This window comes from Rattus rattus, chromosome 2 (genome assembly GCF_011064425.1).
Source record: "Rattus rattus isolate New Zealand chromosome 2, Rrattus_CSIRO_v1, whole genome shotgun sequence".
In the NCBI taxonomy this organism is placed as follows: Eukaryota; Metazoa; Chordata; class Mammalia; order Rodentia; family Muridae; genus Rattus; species Rattus rattus.
Window position 1 is genome coordinate 23,049,021 of NC_046155.1, and position 15,116 is coordinate 23,064,136.

Here is a 15,116-nt window from a genome sequence, read left to right on the forward strand (position 1 = left end):
ACAAAGGTAGTGCCTTGGTCATCTTATCCTGGCCATAAAATCAGGAACTTGCTGGCCCACTGCTAATAAAACCCTTGCTGGCTGCAAAGGTGTGTTTTACATTTAAAAAAAAAATCACTTGGCTTTTGCAACCTAATTAAAAGCTCAGTTACCCAACCACTGGGGCAACTGACAAGGAAGGTTAAGAGGAAATGCCATACCTACAACGTCATGGGGTTTCTGGTTCAATTGTCTGGGTGAGAGCTAAATGTTAGTAGAATTTCAGGCTGCTGGGCGAGCCCTGGGTATTCAGGGCTGAGAACCTCTCTGCAGAGTACAGTGCCAGACAGAAGGAGTTCTGGAGAAAAGTAGGTCCCCTTGCTGTCCTGCTCAAACCTTGGAGATCCTGGGCTCCCACGCAAATGCGCCTGCCAGATCCTCAGCAGCACCCTCTGGGAAGTGCTGAGTCCTCGTGATGTGCTCTTATCCACTGCTAAAAGACAGATATAAAGTGACCCTGTTCAAGGCCAATGTAAAGAAGCTGGAAAGGAACTGCTATCTCACCTACCCCTAGTACCTACCTGCAAGCAACATCTAGCTCTGTAATGGTTTGAGTGACACCGGTCTGCATGGCCTCATATATTTGAATGTTTGGCTCCCAGTTGGTAGAACTGTTTAGAAAGGATTAGGAAGTGTGGCCTTCTTGGAGTAGTAGATGTGGCCTTGTTGGAAGAGGTGTGTCACTGGGTGGTGGTAAGCTTTGAGGTTTCAAAAGTCCACACCAGGCCCAGACTCACTCCTTTCCCTGCCTGCTGCCTGTGAATCAGATGTAAGCTCTCTGCTACTGCTCTAGCACCATGCCCTGCCTGCCTGCCTGTTGCCATGCTCCCCACCATGATGGTCATGAATTAACCCTCTGAAACTGTAAGCAAGCCCCCGGTTAGATAGATAGATAGATAGATAGATAGATAGATAGATAGATAGATAGATAGATAGATAGATAGATAGATAGATAGATAATAGATAGATAGACAGACAGACGGATGGATAGATGGATAGATAGATGGATAGATAGGTAGAATGTTTCCTTGATCACTCTTTATAGCAATAGAATGGTAACAAAGACAGGCTCTGTGAGCCATCCTGTGCAGGGCTCTAAAGCATTATCCATGACTCCTCCCACTCGCTACCTGGGAACTCCAAGTTGGCCTCATTAGCATATTACTTCTGCTCACCCAATCCCACACAGCACCTTCCTTCTCACTCCCACCTCCACATCTCCCTGAACACCCCTGCCTTTGCCATTTAGTCACTGGAGTTAGGTTTTACATCGTGCTCCTGAAATGCACATATTTGGAATGAAAATGTGGTTGGCTTGATTTTTATAGACAAGTAGCTGTGGGCTCTGTGGTCCATCCCTGTTACCCCATTCCCCATTATCCTCCTCATCCATCAGGGACACCGAGTGACAAGCTCTCTGGGTGCTTCTCAGGGTGCTGCCTGCACTGTTCCTTCTGTACTGAGACAGCAAATCATTGGCCAAGGCTGTGGATTGTTTCTCACAGCAATTAACAGTTGCCCTGGTGTTAATTTTCAATCAATAGCCTGCCATGCTTGGCTCCAAGCTGTCGGCTGGAGGCCTCTACAGCACATTTTGAAAGTAACTTGCCAGGAGGTAGGACTTTGGCTCTGGCTCCTCCAAAAGCCCTCACCAAACATTTTAGAAACACCAAATGCCCTCTCACCATTACCAGGGGTTGAGGGACTGAGAGACCAGGCAGGTGGCTCTAGACACCTCTTAGAGTCTGATGACAGATTGGGGACACAGGTGAAACTGCCTCTCCTCAAGAATATTCATTAAGTTCTCATTTTCCTATTTTGGCTTTTTTGAAATGTTTTGCTGTTTGAGGTGGCTGTGTTTTTCTTCTATTTAACCCTCTCATTTAAATGTCTCTTGCTCTCTTTTTTTTTTCCTTTTTAATATAAATCAAATAGCCATGGTTTCTCATTTCTGACCTGTGTCACTTCCTTTAGCTCCCTGTGGACAGAACGAGACCCGAGAGGATGGCAAGACAATCCAGCTGCCCCCGTGCAAGACAGGAGCATGGATTGTGCCAGCCATCATGGCCTGCTACCTCTTGGTAGCGAACATCCTTCTGGTCAACCTCCTTATTGCTGTCTTCAAGTGAGTGGCCACTCCTTCAGACATATGGGTGGATGGATGGGCAGCAGACAGAGGGAGCTGATACTTCCAAAAGTAATACTTGCTTGTCATGTGACTCTAATCTGTTTCAGCAATACATTTTTTGAGGTCAAGTCGATATCCAACCAAGTATGGAAATTTCAGAGGTACCAGCTCATCATGACTTTCCATGAGAGACCAGTTCTGCCTCCACCGCTCATCATCTTCAGTCACATGACCATGATATTCCAGCATGTGTGCTGCCGATGGAGGAAGCATGAGAGTGACCCGGATGAAAGGGACTACGGCCTGAGTGAGCTGCAAGCCGGCACCTGCGGCCGGAAGTTCCCAGCTAGCCCCATAGGCAGTCGGGCAAGATCCGTGCCCTGCTTGGTTCTCCTGCCTCATGCATATTTAGGGGGAATGGAACAGGGACCTGAGATATAGACTAGAAGGAAGACAGTATAGCAAGAGCTGAAGCCAAATTTCTTAGCCACATCTAGTAAGAGAAAAAAGCATTCTTCAACAGTGCTGGTGCTCCCACCTTCACAGACACTACTTCCAAGAATCCCATTGTAAATCAGTTGCGTCAATATGCACCAAGTGCTAAATTAGATATAACTCTTTAAACAGTGTCCTGAGTTTCATTCCTCCATGCTCATTTCTGGAACTATCACTATTCCAGGTCTTAGATGTTTTTTTAAGCCTTCAGCATTGTACCTATATGATTTTTTTTTTCTTTGAGGAGAATGAGCCTTGCTCTCAGAGCACACAACAATGGCCTCTCCACCACCCACCACCCACCTGCTAACCCGGTGTTTCTAAAGGGAAGTTTGACTGGCACTGGGCTGGAACAGTTTCTCACTGTGTAAGAATGTGTGACTCATTGCAGGAGACTTAACATAGCCATCTCTGCACATTAAGTAGCAATGGCCCCTGTAGGCTCCTAAATACCCCCTGGGCACAAACTCTCTAAAGTTGTTGAAAGTTCAGTGATTGATAGACAGCCTACTGTGCCTTTTCCAAATGTGTCAAGTCTACATCTACATTAAATCCACAAACTAGAGCCTCTGGGATGGTGGTCCAGGAATCTACCTCCAGTCCATGGGACACCCATGGCTTAAAACCAGAGTTACCTAGTCAATTGTCGCTCTAATGCTGAAGGTTCTAGTAATCTCCCTGACTAAGAAATGACCTACTTCTTCCTAGACATTCAATTCAGACAGTTGGAAAGACTTAGACATTCTATTATCATTCCCTACTGAAACACAGGTTTAGGCAAACAGGAATGACCTGATATTTTGTCCTCAAATCATGTCAGCATGGTCAAGTCCTGGGCAAAGAATACTGTCTTGATTGCTGCCCTATGAGAATATTGCGCTGGGGTTCAACTCAGGGCTCTAAGTCAATTTCAAAAAAGCATGAGCATCTGTGGTAGAAACTTTGGCTTAGCTAGAGAGCACAGGATGACTGGAAATACAGTGCAGAGAGGGCTGTGGGATTAATTTTTATCATCATAGTGACCAAATGCCTAATAAAAGAAACTTAAAGAAAGAGAGATCCTTTGCATAGTTCATAGTTTACAGAAACACAGTTTGTTGTGTCAAGGAGGGCAGTGAGGGTATAAGGGGCAGGCAGTTTCTCCTACCTTGGGGGATTAGAAAGCAGAAAAAACTCAATCAGCAACCTGGCCAGGCTATGAACTTTAAAGACTCATCCACATCCAGACAGATCTCACATATCCTAATACAGTACTGCCCTCTCTCTGAGAACCAGCTACTCAAACACATAAGTCTGGGAGGAGGGGATAGTTTGTGTTCAGATCACAGCAGGGGCCATCGAGAAACCTGTTTCTACTTCAGAGCCCATTTCATAGGTCTAAGGATACTAAGAAGTCCCACCAACCTCATCTATGTGATTTGTTTCTGTTGTGCCTTGTTTATGAGGCAGGGTCTTTCTTTATAGCCCTAGCTAGCCTGGAACTCACTATATAGACCAGGCTAGCTCCATCCTAGCAATTCACTGCATCTGCCTTCCAGGTGCTGGGATTAAAGGTGTGTGGTACCACACTCAACCACAGACACTGTTTCTTATTTCAGTCAGAGTGGTACTGGATGCATCACCAGGTCTCTGCACGGGTAGCAGGGAAGAGCAGGTGACACACTTCCCAGAGACTTCCTCAGCTCACTGAGGCCAAAGTCCAAGACTCCTAGTTTTCGGCTCAGCTCTTCCTTTGGAGCCATTTAGCTTCCAAGGTCACAGGACAGTCACTGAGTTTCCAAGTCATCAAATGCCTAAGCTGAAGTTAGGAAAGAGAAAGGAAGCTGGGAAAGTATACAAAGAGTCTCAGTCTCTCTCTCTCTCTCTCTCTCTCTCTCTCTCTCTCTCTCTCTCTCTCTCTCTCTCTCTCTGCAATCAGGGAAGCAAAAATCTCTTTCCTGTACACCAACCCGCCCTGCAATACATTTCTTTTGTTTCTTGGTCAAAACTGGGTGTTGTGGTTGCTAATCATTTCAAGGATGACTAGAAATGTGTTTATGTGGCTCTCTTGCCTCTGAATAGAAAAAAGAAAAAGAGAGAGAGAGGGAGGGAGGGAGAGAGAGAGGGAAGATGGGGTTGGGGTTGAATAAAGAGTATCAATCAATAACATCCGCATGTCACACTACACAGCCCAGGAAATTCGGTGCCTTTGAAAAACATCCATGCTTCCAGTTGCTTCCTTTCCCTTCCTTCCTTTATGCACTCAGTCCTGCTGCTTCCTTAATTAAGCCCAGCTCCTGTGGTAGCCAGGTATACCCAGGTGGGCTCCAGAGACCACACTACGCTGTGGCTCAGGAAGGAGCTGGTGATTCGAGTGGCCTAATTAGATCTGGACTCCGTCTGGAACTCACAATAGAATCTAGGTGACTTTCCCCAGCCTGGATTTCTTTAAAACTGTCATTAGGCCACAGACCAGATGCTGCTGTGGTCCCTGCTCTGTCTCACAGTTCTCTTCTCTTCCCCACCCCCCAACCCTAACAGAACTCTTCATAACTGATGATGAGCTCAAGAAAGTACATGATTTTGAAGAGCAGTGCATAGAGGAATATTTCAGAGAGAAGGATGACCGCTTCAATTCATCCAACGATGAGAGGATACGGGTTACGTCAGAAAGGTGTGTTCCTTCCCACGGATGCTTCCCGGACACAGCCCATGTTACCGGTTGAATTGTGCTCACATCTCCAAAACATACGCTTACCTTTACTCCCCCCAAAATCATGGACTTCTGAAAGAACAGGACAACTCCTATTCAGTCAGTTGATCAAAGTTCCAGACTTAGAGACCCTGAGCCTTTTCAGGAAACAGTGAAAGCTTTAAACTGGACAGGAGAATTGGTAAGTCTAGAACAGATCTGGCTCTGACTAGAACCTGGAAACTTTGGTCCTAAACATAAAGCAAGGGAGACTCAGACCCAGCTTAGGCTCTTCAACAAGTTCATGTTTCATACTGTGACCATTAAGCATTCTTATCCAGAGGAGAATAGCCCCCTGTTTGGCTTATGTGAGTGTCCCTTGTCTTCTAGATAAACAAAAACACAGGGTCTGTCAATCAGTGAGAGAATAGTTCGTATTTTTCCAAGAATTATTTTTGTTTTTTTTTCCTATAGAACATGATTAAGAACAAAGAAGTTAATACAAAATGTTCTATGCTGATTATTTTGTCACTTATCAAATGGGCCAAGAGACCTAAGAAAAATCTCCTATACAAACATTAGTGCCTGGGCTCTGGGGGCAGCACCCACATCACAAGACAGGCATAGCCTCATGTGCACCAGTAACCAACCGTGGTGCTGTCAGGGATAGAGACAGTAGGATCACTGGGGCTTGCTTATCTTTAAAAAAATGCAAGCCCAGGTTCACAGAGAGACCCTGCCTTAAAAAAATAAGATGCAACACACATGCACACACACACACATGCGCACGCGCGCACACACACACACACACACACACACACACACACACACACACACACACGTGCCTGGGAGTACACGCGACAGATATCTAATAGCTCTAGGTCTAAGGAAATGCTTCCATGGTTTCTTGTGTCTCTTTCACTACTATAGACTAAGAAAACCATCATTCCAAGCTGGTGTATCCATAATCCAGCATTTGGAACTAGCATTCAAAAGAACACTCAAGAGAGTGTCACAAAGAATGGGTGTAGCTATGCTTTAACTGTTTATAAAGACAGAAAGAGCAAATTGTGAATAGTGTAGAAGACATAATAGATTGATGACTGCCGTCAGTGTGATGGAGCTTCAAAGAGTTGAGAAATGCTTCTAATTTTCATGAAATGACACTTTGTGTGCCCACATCAAAGATTCTTTATTAACAAAAGTGGTAATGTTTTGTCTCTTGCTCTTTTTTTTAGAGAATGCAGATTATATACATAGGTATAACCACATATGCCAATGCGTGGCTATATCTATAGGTGCCAAGCCAATATTAATAAGTTTTAAGGCTGTGCACAGATTTTATACACATCTGCCACTACAAAATAGAGAGATTTATGATATGCTGTAAAGTAGTTCTCTGGCAAACAGAGGAAGGAGCTGAAATTCTGAAGCTCTCTCTCCTTCTGAGGCCTTGGAAAACGGTTTATGAATGGACATCAGCCATGTGCTTCCAGAAAATTGTGCCATGTGGGAATATTACCATAGCTGAGACACATTTCCTCAGCATATGTCTTCGGGCCTTTGGAATGCTTTTTGAATTCAGAAAAACCACACGGGCCTAGGAGGCAAGAAAGGCAAAAAGGGAGAGGTATATTAAGATGCCAGGAAAGCTTTGCCTCTTTGAGGAACTGGGGTAGTGAGGGCCATATGTCAGCACATGTGAATATACTGTGACCAAGTCAACAACTCCTTCTGGAAAACCCAGGAAGGAACCAGAGTCTCTCACTCCACGTCATCCAGCCCTGCAAGATGACTCCCTCCCCTGACCTGCCAGGGTGACTCCTCAGTTGAGTGAGGTGAGAAGGTACCAGGCATTCGGAACAGAGCAGAAGCTTGACCTCTTGGTGCATAGGCAATAGGAAGACTGGGTCTGAAGACCCAGCATGGCCTCCTGAGCAGGCCCTACTGCGAGGCCTTGTTGTTCTTCTATGGCTTCTGTTCGTTTTGGAGTTTTGCTGTGGTTATTGTTGGGCTCTTTGCGTTTCTAAGAAAATCAAAATCTAAGATCTCGCAACAATAGAGCAGTATGCAGCACAACAGAAATGCACCAGGATGCACTGGGAACCCAACAAGAGACCAAGGCCTGGATAGCTCCTCAGTGTCCTCCAGGATATCTGTTCTGAGTGGGGTGGAAGGTGATATCACCTGTCTTATTTATAGCCTCTTAACAGGGAGAGCTAGGAACAGAGATCTGCGTGCGAGTGAGTCTGTGTCTAGAGACATTAGCAGAGAAGCGCGTGTCTGTGTCTCCCTGTCGTTTGTACACAGTTCATAGAACAGAGGGAATATTACATAATCCCACCTTCGTGTAGATTGCAGAGATTGGAAAGCAGAAAGCCCTGAGAGCTTATTCTTTTCTCATGGGCACGTGACTCCTCTCACCTCCCCTGTACCCTGTTGTCAGCATCTTCTGAGTTAATCTGAAATGAACCTCTCTCCATCTGGAGAGGGATGGAAAGCCGAAAACAGTTTCTTTCCATATAACATCGTGATTTCCACAATGGCCTTCTTTCTCTTTTTAACTTAGTCACTGAAGGTGCCTATCGCCTTGGGAATTCCTGTTCATTTATAAATTCTTAGCTCCTGTGTCTGCATTCTGTCGCTTAAGCTAACTAAACCGTACACAGCACCGAGTGGCCGAGATCATGACTGAAAATTCCCGGTGGGTCTGTGTGTTCATTCATATGCAGAAGTCAAAAGAGAGTTTGCAGGAGTAAGTTCTCTCTGCCGCCGTGTGCACCCCAAAGACGAAACACATTGGTGGCAAGTGCCTTTGCCTGCCAAACCATCCCACTGGTCCCAAACTTTTCAAGGAAAAAAATTAAGTTTAAAGGAAGATGTCTAGTTATAGAACAGAAGTAAAGTAAATTTGACCCTAGGTCCTTTCTGGATGTTGGCTTCTACACTAAGCCCCTTACAGTAGGTAAGACCCTCATCGTTAATTATGCTTGAGTGGTTAGGTGGTTAATCACATGCAGAGTGATGGATGAAAATGGATTAACACTGGCCCATACTATTTTCTACAAGACTTAACACAGCAACCACCTAGGAGTGCCGAAGAAGTCGTGAAAATTGGTTTAAAATAGTTCTTGAGCTGGGTATGCTGTTGTATGCCTTTAATCCCAGCACTCGGGAGTAGAGGCAGGCAGATGTTTGTGAGTTCAAGGTCAACCTGGTCTATAAAGCAAGTTCCAGGACAGCCAGTTACATAGACAGAGCCTGCTTTTTTTTTTTTTTTAACCTCCTATGCATCTGGCTTCCAGCTCTGGTTCTATTTTTTTAAGTCTGTGCTGTTTTGTTCCTAGGGCTCCCATCTTCTGTGTCTCTGTCTCTGTCTCTGTCCTCTGTCTCTGTCCTGTCTCTCTCTCTCTCTCTCTCTCTCTCTCTCTCTTTCCATGATATGGAGCCCTAAGCCTGAAGGGTAGTAGATAGAGAGGCCCCACCACCCAGGCTATGGCACACAGACATTTCTCAGCCCTTGGACCAGTGATCCCATGTAATTATGCCAAAATGGTACCATTATCTACTTCAGATATCAGCCTTATATCCACTGATCTCCATAAAGAACAGCAGGAGAATAGCTATTGTGCTTCTTATTACTCTTCTAGTGCTTAAGTACTACTAGGAAGCAGTACCTGCGGGTGTTGAACTGAAAGCTAAAAGCCTCTGAATTATGGCAGGCACAGTAGAGCTTGCCTGCCATCCCAGCAGTTCAGGAGGCTGAGGTAGGAGTTTCACTGGGCGATCAAGTGCAGCCTGTACAACACAGAATGACTACTTTTAAGGATTCCTAAAACTAGGGGTTGGGGATTTAGCTCAGTGGTAGAGCGCTTGCCTAGCAAGCACAAGGCCCTGGGTTCGGTCCCCAGCTCCAAAAAGGATTCCTAAAACTATAGAAGACCCATGGATTAGGTCATGTCCAGTGTGCCTTCAGACCCTATGATCCGCAGTAGCAGCAGGAATGTCACTCTTTCCCATTCAGCCCCTCCCTTTACCCATAACCCTCCTGATTCTGTCTTGGAGTAGAGCACAGCTTTGACATCTAGCTTCATCCTTCAACTCCCCCAGCAGAGGAACCAACCCAAGTGACTCTTCCTCTTTGCTTCTCATACAGGGTGGAGAACATGTCCATGAGGCTGGAGGAAGTCAATGAGAGAGAACATTCCATGAAGGCTTCACTCCAGACTGTGGACATCCGGCTAGCACAGCTGGAGGATCTCATCGGGCGCATGGCCACTGCCCTGGAGCGCCTAACAGGTCTGGAGCGGGCAGAGTCTAACAAAATCCGCTCAAGGACCTCCTCAGACTGCACAGACGCAGCCTACATCGTCCGCCAGAGCAGCTTCAACAGTCAGGAAGGGAACACCTTCAAACTTCAAGAGAGTATAGACCCTGCAGGTGAGGAGACCATGTCCCCAACTTCTCCAACCTTAATGCCCCGTATGCGAAGCCATTCTTTCTATTCGGTCAATGTGAAAGACAAAGGTGGTATAGAAAAGTTGGAAAGCATTTTCAAAGAAAGGTCCCTGAGCTTACACCGTGCTACTAGCTCCCACTCGGTAGCCAAGGAACCCAAAGCTCCTGCAACCCCTGCAAACACCTTGGCCATTGTTCCCGATTCCAGAAGGCCATCGTCATGCATAGACATTTATGTCTCTGCCATGGATGAGCTCCACTGTGATATAGACCCTCTGGATAATTCCATGAACATCCTTGGGCTGGGCGAGCCAAGCTTTTCAGCTCTAGCACCTTCCACAGCCCCTTCAAGCAGTGCCTATGCAACCCTTGCACCTACAGACCGACCTCCGAGCAGGAGCATTGATTTTGAAGACCTCACCTCCATGGACACTAGATCTTTTTCTTCAGACTATACCCACCTCCCAGAATGCCAAAACCCCTGGGACACAGACCCTCCAATGTACCATACCATCGAGCGTTCCAAGAGTAGCCGCTACCTAGCCACTACACCCTTCCTTCTGGAAGAGGCCCCCATTGTAAAATCCCATAGCTTTATGTTTTCTCCTTCAAGGAGTTACTACGCCAACTTTGGGGTGCCCGTGAAAACAGCAGAATACACAAGTATTACAGACTGTATCGACACAAGATGTGTCAATGCCCCCCAAGCAATAGCTGACAGAGCCACCTTCCCCGGAGGTCTCGGAGACAAAGTGGAAGATTTATCTTGTTGCCACCCTGAGCGAGAAGCAGAGCTGAGCCACCCTAGCTCTGACAGTGAGGAAAATGAGGCCAGAGGCCGGAGAGCTGCCAATCCGATATCCTCTCAGGAGACTGAAAATGCAGACAGAACCCTATCCAACAACATCACAGTTCCCAAGATAGAGCGCGCCAACAGCTACTCGGCAGAGGAGCCAAGCGCGCCATATGCACATACCAGAAAGAGCTTCTCCATCAGTGACAAGCTTGATAGACAGAGGAACACAGCAAGCCTCCGAAATCCCTTCCAGAGAAGTAAGTCCTCCAAGCCGGAGGGCCGAGGGGACAGCGTATCCATGAGAAGACTGTCTAGAACATCGGCTTTTCATAGCTTTGAGAGCAAGCACAACTAAACCATCTTCCCGTGTGTTGCAGGAGGCTCAAGAATCCAGCACTAAAATTCTCCCCAATGCCCACCACGTTCCCCCTTCCTTGAGTTAGACCTGCTTTTTTCTTAGCTGAGCAAAACAATGGGAGACATTAACTCAAAGGTAACCTCTGGGCCACAGGTCAAGCAATCACTCCGTCTGGCCCAGTGCAAAACACAGGGGTTAAGGCATGTTCCTATCTGTTGGGCAGGGAGGGGTAAAGATGACAGAAAAGGGGCTAGAGACGAATGGGTGTCACCAGGCACCGCAGAAAGCCATGAGCTCTGGGGAGCCAGTAGGCTCCAGCACTCTCCATGCCGACAGGCATCTTGGGATTTCGGCCCTGTTATCAAGAGTCGAGGGCTAAATTGCAAAATGAAATAAAAGTAGCTAGCGTACAAGATGAGATATTCTAAACTTCCATTCTGTTTTCTTTTCGCATTGGTTCCATCACTGGTGACTGATGAAGAACATCCTTTTTATTCAGTATAAGCCGGCAGCAAGCAGTTCTACCTAACGTCCCACATCCTTCTCATGCCAACACCTCTGTAATTGGTCATTATAAAGAAAACCAAGGTAACAGTCATATATACAGTTCACCTGTCTCTTATCTATTCACTTCTGGTGCCACAACTGTTTATCTCTTTAGAAGAAAATAAGGGAACAGAAAAATGCCTTTTTTTTTTTTTGTCTTGCGATCAAAATGAAAGAAGAATTGATGTTGAAAGCAAAAGTCCTATGATTTATAATATACCACGGGCAATCAAGTCTAGTCAAGTAAGCTCAGGATGAATGTACTTAGATAATTTTATATTTCTCAGTTATTTTGTATCTCACCTGTCATCAGAGAATTCACTCGTCAAATATGTAATAGCGAACTTTAAGGAAAAGGTGGGAAGCGCTAACATTAAGTTGCCAGTGGGATGTTGTTATAGTCTCACCGTTCATAGTGTGTGACGCTGCTGTGTGGCCTTCATCACCTGCATGTCTCCACTATGTCCTCCAGACGCCTCCAAGATGTAACTGCCAAATTTCCACACCGCTCATCACGTGACCATTTTGTATTTGAACACATGGTTATATGTGGATATTTTCATACCTAGAGTTTAGCCATCCAATCTGGGCTCAGCATAAACTTAATCAGAGTTTTTCAAGGGCTGGTATCTTTTTTATGGAAATGTTCCAAAGTACTTTTTAAGGAAGTTTAAAAAACCATAAATAACCTTAGATTTGACTAGGGGCTTGATATCCACCCAAACCCATCAGTTGCAGGCAGGCCGTGAATAGGTTTCTTATTTACAAAGCTATAAAAAAGATACAGTAGGGCCAAAATAGAGAGCAAATATATCATATACAGAGTTCTATAGTTTATGCTGCTTACATTACATCCACATACAGACACATGTTTATATACAGTATATATACAGACACATAGAGATTTCTTAAAAGGCTTGACTTCCTGTCATCTGACAGTATAACCAAGATTATTTTTTAGTGTCCAAGAAGTTTCACTGGAAAAAGTTTGTTGTGCTATTGGATCCACTGTTGAAATTATAATTTTCAGAAAATTTATCTCCAGTCTTTCCCTGTCTTTACACTGAACAAGAACCGTCAAACCCCCCCCCCATCTCCTTCTATTTGGAAGCACCCATTGTCATGAAATCCCCTTCACTCTGGTTACTCTCACATGAAACTATCATCACCAGATACAATCTGAGTAGATGAGTGATTCTAAGCCAGTTTGCCTTACACAGTCTAGAATGAAGGCATATGCTCCTAAAATAGAACCTGGAGGATCTGAAGTGGGAAGAGAAAAATCTTGACCACAAATCTTTGGATTCCTATTTGGATCATTGAACACTAAGTCTTTAAGAAAAATGATTTTGAGCCAGGAATAGTTAAGGGTGATGCACACCTGTGTGTGGTTCCGGGCACTTGGGAAGAAGAGGCAGAAAGAAGAGGAATTCAAAGTCAGTCTCTGGTACATATCAAGTTCAAGGGCAACCTGGACTATATGAGAAAGTGTTGCAGAGGGGAAGAGAGAGAGAGAGAGAGAGAGAGAGAGAGAGAGAGAGAGAGAGAGAGAGAGAGAGAGAGAGAGACCCAGACCCACAGATACAGACACAAACACAGACAGACACAGACACAGATAGACACAGACACAAACACAGACAGACACAGACACAGACAGACACAGACACACAGATACAGACACAGACACAGACACACAGATACAGACACAGACACAGACACACAGATACAGACACAGACACAGACACAGACACAGACAGACACAGACACAGACACACAGATACAGACACAGACACAGACACACAGATACAGACACAGACACAGACACAGACACAGACACACAGATACAGACACAGACACAGACACAGACACAGACACAGACAGACACAGACACAGACACACAGACACAGACACAGACACAGACACACAGATACAGACACAGACACAGACACAGACAGACACAGACACAGACAGACACAGACACAGACCACAGAATACAAAGAAAATGCTTTGAGCTGGTGATCTGGGGCTTGGGCACAGCACTTGCTTAGCATATTCAAGGCCCTATGTTCTATCCCCAGTGACGGGAGGGAGGGGAGGAGAGAGGGAGAGAGAGAGAGGAAGAGAACACAAACATAATTTAGTGCTTCTGGTCCCAGGTGTTCCTTGGCTCTTTTCACTGTAGTTGTAAACACCAAGGTGCATATCACTTAGTGAAATCAAGTCAGCCCACCACAGAAAATCTTTTCAGCTAAAGAGTGGCCAAGCTTGCACCCATAAAGAATCCTTCTTCATCCTTGGTATTTAGGGAACACCCAAGCTCTTCACTGATAGCTATGCTAGAGAAACTCACTTCCTTATTTGTAATCTCCCTCCCAGCAGACATGCTATGAACCTGAAAGTAAGTCCTTTGTCTTTAAGCTTTCTTGAGCCATAAGTCCCTGTGAGAACCCAATAGAAACTCTGAAACCTCCCACACCCCAAACGCACATCCATGTGAAGCTGCACTATAACATGAAGGGGTTCGCGACTCCCCTGGTTCCACAGTGACTGCTGATTAAAGAGACCGCATTCATTTATCATCAGTCAAGCTGGAACAGGCACTATACACTTCTAGACCATTTTCCTGTGATTCTCAGGAGGGCCGAGTCTCAGCACCAAGGTTTGAGCCAAGGTTTCAGCACTTCCGCCTTTAGATTAGATATGGCTAGCTGGATGTCCTTATGCCCTAACATCTTCATGATCTTGAGTAGCAATCATTCTCAAAGGCAAAGACTCTCTGAGGAAATCCATAGAGGAGTCCAAGATGAAACCATCAGCTGTGACAATAGGGTAGGATACCAAGCACTCTAGAGCCTGGTTTGGGGGACCTCCTTGGAAGCAAGGGAGAGAAAGAACAAGCCTACCTGTTTCTGTTTGTTGTGCTCGCCTGAAAGAAAGAACCATGACCTGGGAAAGGAAACACTTAACAGTCCTGAGCTTTTGTTCTGCATGAAAATTAAGTGCTAACATCTTGGCGAAGTGTGTGAAGTCTAGAAGCCAAATGTAAACAACTTCAGACACGAGCTGTGGAGGTCTCACAAGCCATCTCTCTCCTGTGCACATGTGTGTGTGTTATTCTCAACCCCAACCCCTTCCATTTCTGGGTTCTCTGTGTACCAGTGTGGCATTGATCCTGTGGCCTTGTTCAGACAGTTTATGTTCAGTCCATTTGTCCCACCATGTCCCTGATGGAGGGGACCTTAATTATCTGCCTCTGTGAATTAAGTATCTCGTGAGTAGCCAGTCATTGAAGACCATACATAAGTAAAGTCATAGAGGGCTCAAGGAAGAGAGAGCTTGTTTAATCATCTGCTTCATCGGTGCCAATTTTTATATACTATGATGTGTAATGATTTGTTCCAAATTACTTGTTTTGGGGAAAGAAACAAAGAATGTTTTATAAAAATGGCCATGGAGGTCTCCTGATTAACCGCCATGTTTTATATTTACTGTTAGGAACTGGTAGATTTGAATGGAGTGCTAGGAAGCAAGAGGGTAATTGTCATGGCCAATTTGTGTGTCTGCAAGTCAAAAGCAGGGCAGTCAGAGTGTGGCACTTATGAGAACTGGATGTTTCGTTAAAGTT

The 15,116-nt window shown here is 45.3% G+C and overlaps 1 protein-coding gene across 1 annotated transcript in view; it reads left to right on the top strand.

Moving 5' to 3' along the window:
* Trpm3 (transient receptor potential cation channel subfamily M member 3) overlaps positions 1-12,529 on the top strand; it is an 851,352-nt gene extending 838,823 nt beyond the window's left edge. Inside the window, 4 exon segments of the mRNA XM_032891718.1 lie at positions 2,014-2,164; positions 2,275-2,474; positions 5,183-5,315; positions 9,490-12,529. Coding sequence (XP_032747609.1) covers positions 2,014-2,164; positions 2,275-2,474; positions 5,183-5,315; positions 9,490-10,942 — 1,937 coding nt within the window. The 3' untranslated portion in view covers positions 10,943-12,529.
* The last annotated feature ends 2,587 nt before the right edge of the window (positions 12,530-15,116 follow it).